Source organism: Cebus imitator, unplaced genomic scaffold (assembly GCF_001604975.1).
Source record: "Cebus imitator isolate Cc_AM_T3 unplaced genomic scaffold, Cebus_imitator-1.0 Scaffold512, whole genome shotgun sequence".
Lineage (NCBI taxonomy): Eukaryota > Metazoa > Chordata > Mammalia > Primates > Cebidae > Cebus > Cebus imitator.
This window is the reverse complement of record NW_016107827.1, coordinates 1,448,426-1,454,069: the sequence shown is the minus strand read 5'-3', so window position 1 is coordinate 1,454,069 and position 5,644 is coordinate 1,448,426. Positions and strand designations below refer to the sequence as shown.

Below are 5,644 nucleotides of genomic sequence, written 5' to 3'. Positions count from 1 at the left end.
GCCTCCTGGGTTCAGGCAATTCTCCTGCCTCAGCCTCCTGAGTAGCTAGGATTACAGGCACGTGCCACCATGCCCAGCTAATTTTTTTTGTATTTTTAGTAGAGACGGGGTTTCACCATGTTGACCAGGATGGTCTCGATCTCTTGACCTCGTGATCCACCCGCCTCGGCCTCCCAAAGTGCTGGGATTACAGGCCAGGATGTTTTTAATGAGATGCCAGTTTACTTTTCTCTCCCTCATGAGATTGCCGGACCCTCCGCCGTGCAGGGTCCCTGCTGCAACTCGGTGCTGTGCTGTGGGTGGCCTCTTCCCAAGGTCACCTCATGGCCCAGGCACTTCCGGCCACTGTCACCCTGTCTGCCCTCGTCCCTGCAAGATGAAGGAGAGGGTGTGAGGAAGGAGCCCTTCCAGGAGGCTCCTCCTCCCCCTGTGCATGGCACAGCGGTTGGAAAGGTCACCTTTTTACGGGACACCGTACTTCAGAGAAAAGCCAGTGGTGGTGTTACTCGGAAAATAAGGCAGACTCACCCCGGGGATTCTGAGTGGCCACCGTTTGTTCTGGCAGAAGTGCACGTGCACGGCGTTCTTGGCATCTGGTTGAATCTCGCTCCCTCGGTCCTCTCAGAGCGTCGCTTTTGTGACCAGGTTGGTACTGGATGGCACTGGCAGGAGCGTCTTCCACTGGGGCTTTTGGCCAGCTGTCTCCAGTCTGATAAGGACATTGGAGATTCTGTAAACATTCTTCAGAAATGTTCCCCTCAGATGTTGTGTATTTTAAGGCATTATTTTCAGTGAAATAACATCTTTTAATACAAGAGCTCAGCTGTTACTCCGAAGTGGCCAGTGAATGAATGTCCCTTGCTCTGCCGCAGATAAAGAAGCTTGAATCACGGCTCAGTACCACAGAGTGCGTGGACGCCAGGGGCGAATCTCACGCCAACAACACTAAGTGGAACAAAGACACATGCACCGTTTGTGAGTGCAAAGTGAGTATGGGGGCCTGTGTTCATTCACGCCCTACGGTGTACCCAAGTCCAAGAGCCCCACATTGTCACTCAGGTGCGTGGCCCAGATGTCAGGGCCAGGCTCCTCCCCGCCCGCCTGCACTGGCCTCCGTCCCTCCTTCGCCCCTGTGGAAGCAGCAGGGAAGCCCAGCTCTTTATGCGCAGAGAAAGTGCTAGGAGGCCCAGAACCTCGGCATGGCCACCCCACGGAGGGCAGGCAGCTCCTACTCTGTGCGGAGCCACCTGGGCAGCTCGTGTGCACCGGCTTCACCTCCCCCCAGCTGTGACAGCACTGTTCATGCCGTGGAAAACCATGAGTGGGGCGGATTCACTCCTCCCTGCAGAGCTGCTGGGCGAACACCAACCTTCCCACCGCTGGCCCTGTCCCATCTCCCATCAGGGCAGGTGTGTTACAGAGGTCACTGGGGGACGATCCTCCCTGCAGAAGGGAGGCCAGTGGCAGGTGGAGGGTGCCCTGGTGCTGGCAGTGGACAGACGTCTGGCTGCAGCCAGGCTCCGGAGACAGCTCAGGGCATAGGGTGAGGAGGCAGATGGTGAGGACAGCAGGCTGGCCCCAGGCACCTCCTTTGCCATGGCCACTGGGAGAGAGTGCCTCAGTGTCCCTGGGCTGCTCAGGTTTGGGGAGGACAGACCAGGGAGAGCAGAGCGCTATCCCTCCAGCCCTCTCTAGTCCCATCCTGCTTCCTGACAATGCCCGTGCCCAGACACAGTCTGAGGGGATCCAGGAGTGAGGAGGGAGGGTGTGCCCAGCCGGTGGTCCCAGCCCCTCAGGGTGAGAGGATGGTGGGCATGGACTGGAGGGCAGAGCGTTAGCCTCAGGGAGACTTGTTATGGGGTTCCCATGAACTCATACCTGTCTGCAACTGTGAAATCCTCAGAGAACCACAAAACCCGTGCCCACAGGGCAAGCACAGTGGGCAAGGCAGGGGCCTCGAGGAGAGGCCTGACTCTTTGCAGTGGCTGACACCTGTCCTCGAGCTGACAGGCTGTGCTCACCTGACACCTGTGCTAGAGCTGACAGGCTTGCTCACCTGACGGCCATTCCAGAGCTGACAGGCTGTGCTCACCTGACACCTGTGCTAGAGCTGACAGGCTTGCTCACCTGATGGCCATTCCAGAGCTGACAGGCTGTGCTCACCTGACACCTGTGCTAGAGCTGACAGGCTTGCTCACCTGATGGCCATTCCAGAGCTGACAGGCTGTGCTCACCTGATGGTCATCCCGGAGCTGACAGGCTGTGCTCTTTCTTCTCCAGGACGGGCAGGTCACCTGCTTCGTGGAAGCTTGCCCCCCTGCCACCTGTGCTGTCCCCATGAGCATCCCAGGTGTCTGCTGCCCAGCCTGCTTACAGAAGACAGCAGAAGAAAGGCCTTAGGCTCCCGGGAAGCTCCTTGGTGTTTGTCTGTGCCATCATGAGATCAGGTGGCCGATGGCAGGAGCTGCAGGCTGAGACCAGGAAACACCCAGAACTCACGACATTTCATGACAACGTCCAGCTGGTGCTGTTACAGAAGGCCTCGTGGGGGGCTTCCAAACAGAGCATCCGCGGGGAAGGAGGCGGAGCAGGCGCCCGAGGGGAAGCAGGCAGGAGTCCTAGCTTCACGTAGGTTTCTCAGGTTTCTATTTAATTCTTTTAAAATGAAAAATTGGTGCTACTATTAAATTGCACAGTTGAATCATTTAGGCGCCTAAATTGATTTTGCCTCACCACACTGTTTCTTTTTAAATACAGCAGGATACCTCTAAATCTCAGCCTTGCCTTGTTCAGATGCCCGGAGCTGGCAGAGCTGTCACCCGCAGTGGGGGTGAGCCTCAGAGTTGCCAGGGGCCTCACCAAAATCGGGGTTCCATCACAAGCTGTGTTTAAAAAGAAAATTGGTGTTTGGCAAACGGAACAGAAGCTTTTATGAGAGCGTTCGCAGGGCCACTGTCTGCGGGTACAGGGCAAGCCCCCAGCCTCTTCCCCGGGAACCTCTAAACTCCTTCCTCTGTAACATTTCACCGCGTGTCAGCATCAAATCCTAAGACAAACATTCCCGCTGCTCGAAGCAGCCATGTAGCCTGACTCTCCGTGTGTCAGCTCCTTCCACACTTGATTAGAACATTCATAAGCCACATTTAGAGACAGGTTTGCTTTCAGCTGTAACTTGCAGACATGCTGCCTGGTTGTGAGCCGGATGTGAAAACCCTCCTTCATCCCACTGTGTATCTATCTGATGATACCTGCTGAGTGGCCCACTGCGCGCATCGACAGCGTGGCTCCCAGCCGCCCGGGCTGCGCCCACGTCCTGAGCCTCCTTCCCAGCAGAGCACAGGGAACAGTGGCCTCCAGATGGCTGTTCCTGTGGGAGGAGGGGCTCTAGTGTGGGGACTTTCTAACTTCAGGTTGTGTGAGTGCGTTAAAAAAAAAGAATCCCTATACCTCATTTGTATTTTTAAAATGCATGATGTTTTATGAAATTTTGCCCATTTTTTAGATTTTAGATATGACAGATAACCATTTCCACTATGCAAAAGTTCTTTAGAAGTCGTGAAAATCAACTCTCATACCTCATGGTCTCTCTCTTTTTAATTGACCAAAACCTTCCATTTTTCTCTACGTACAAAGCGACTTGTATTCTGAGCATCATTTACCCGGACACACAGGTTCAGTGCAGTACACTGACCCGAGCACCCACCATGTGCCAGGCACCCACTGGGCACACCAGGCACTGAGGCCAGGCCACCTGCCCTCAGCAAGGCCCAGTGGAGGTGGTGAAGGAGGAAGCCCCTGAGGTTGCGGGCAGTTTCCGTTCAGGGTGGCAGGTGTCCCGCACTGGGGCATGACGTTGAGGCTGCCGTGGGATGAGGGAGGCAGGATGGGCGCATGCAGTGCCTGGTGTGATGTGTGCGTGACCCATTCGAGGAGGCAAGCTTCCTTCTGACAGGATGGGCGCATGCAGTGCCTGGTGTGATGTGTGCGTGACCCATTCGAGGTGCACGTCCTCCCAAGGAGACACCCAGACCCAAGCAGGAGGCTTCCAGGTTGCTGTGGCGTAGGCAGCATTTCAGCCATGAGGAAGGTCATTGGATTCATGTGTCTTATGTGTAAAAATGGTTACCTTGACTTCTTATCCTCATATTTGTAAATGATTGATAAAAGTTTGGTGGCATTTTATGACACAGGGACTTCTTTTCAAAGAGCAGGTCAGATGTTGTAACCAGATCGTGGAAGAGATTTCTGTAAAACAGGGAATGTGTAAGTTCGTCTGAAAGCTGATGGTTATGTAAGCTGCTTGGGTACTCAGAAGACAGCAGATTCGGGGTTCTGGAGGGTGTTCCATGCCCCTTACATGCCTTGGGGGCCTCTGTGTTCTCAGCGCTGCTGCAGCACACAGACACACGTGCATCAACGTGTGGTCTGGGCCAGCGAAGAGGAATTGTGTTGTCGAAGCCAAAGGGAGAAGCTGACTGTGATTACCAAACAAAATCTGTAATTCAAACCAAAACGCCTGCGGAATCACCAGTTTGATACTGTCTGTAATCGGAAGAGTGAGCAGTGCCTGGGGGAGCATGTCCAGAGCCGCTGTGTGGGGACCACTGTGGCGGCGGTGGAGTGTACATATTTATTTACTTTTCTAACTGCTCCAACAGCCAAATGCCTTTTTTATGACCATTGTATTCAGTTCATTACCAAAGAGATGTTTGCACTTTGTAATGATGCCTTTCAGTTCAAATAAATGGGTCACATTTTCAAATGGAGAATGACTTCATTTTTTTACCTGAAACCAGCACATAAGGCTAAAAGTTTTCCAGATGAGATCAAAAGCCTAAGAAGAGAAGGAGGTAGGTCCAGGAAGAAGCCCCAGATCTGTCCTAGTCACTAATCATTTTGTACAAAAAATGTGAACAATTTTTTTAAAAAGAAGGTATTAGATAAAGTGGACTTCTTTTTCTAAAGTAGCTAGGATGCTTTAGCCTGACTGAATTTTGGCAGGTGGGCACAAGCTCTTGGGGAAAACCTCTGGCCATGAAGTGCCCTTGCCTCCTGGAATTTTTGTGCCTTGGACAAGGACATTTATTTGTCAGAGAGAAATGTACAAGCAACTCACACACCAAGGTGTCTGTGATGGGCAGATGCTTTCCCAAATCAAGAGCTTAGGTCAGGAGGCTACAGTGCACTGAAGACAGAAGTCAGGGATCACATGTGACAACCACCGAGCCCCTCAGGCTGTGGCTGGTGGAAGAGAGGATGCTGCTCTAAAGGAAGCTGGAATGGGTTCTAGGGCATCTTTTTTTTTTTTTTTTGAGAGTCTCACTCGGTCACCCAGGCCGGAGGGTAGTGGTGCGGTCCTGGCCCAAGCGCAGCCTCCGCTTCCTGGGTTCAAGCGATTCTCCTGCCTCAGCCTCCCGAGCAGCTAGACTACAGGTGTGTGACACCATGCCTGGCTAATGTTTTGTGTTTTTAGTAGAGGCGGGGTTCATCAGGTTGGCCAGGATGGTCTCGATCTCCTGACCTCGTGATCTGCCCACCTCTGCCTCCCAAAATGCTGGGATTACAGGATTAGCCACCGCCCCCAGCCCCCAGGGCATTTTTATAGGGCCTAGAAAAAACACTACTCGCCTATATCAGGAGAAAA

General features: G+C 53.3%; 1 protein-coding gene across 3 annotated transcripts in view; it reads left to right on the top strand.

The window, feature by feature from the left end:
• PXDN (peroxidasin) overlaps positions 1-3,431 on the top strand; it is a 105,141-nt gene extending 101,710 nt beyond the window's left edge. For all 3 annotated transcript variants that reach the window (XM_037733294.1, XM_017514044.2, XM_017514043.2), the window contains 2 exons: positions 873-986; positions 2,281-3,431. In XM_037733294.1, the coding sequence (XP_037589222.1) occupies positions 873-986; positions 2,281-2,400 (234 nt within the window). In that variant the 3' untranslated portion in view covers positions 2,401-3,431. The remainder of the gene's footprint in view (positions 1-872; positions 987-2,280) is intronic.
• Positions 3,432-5,644: the final 2,213 nt, after the last annotated feature.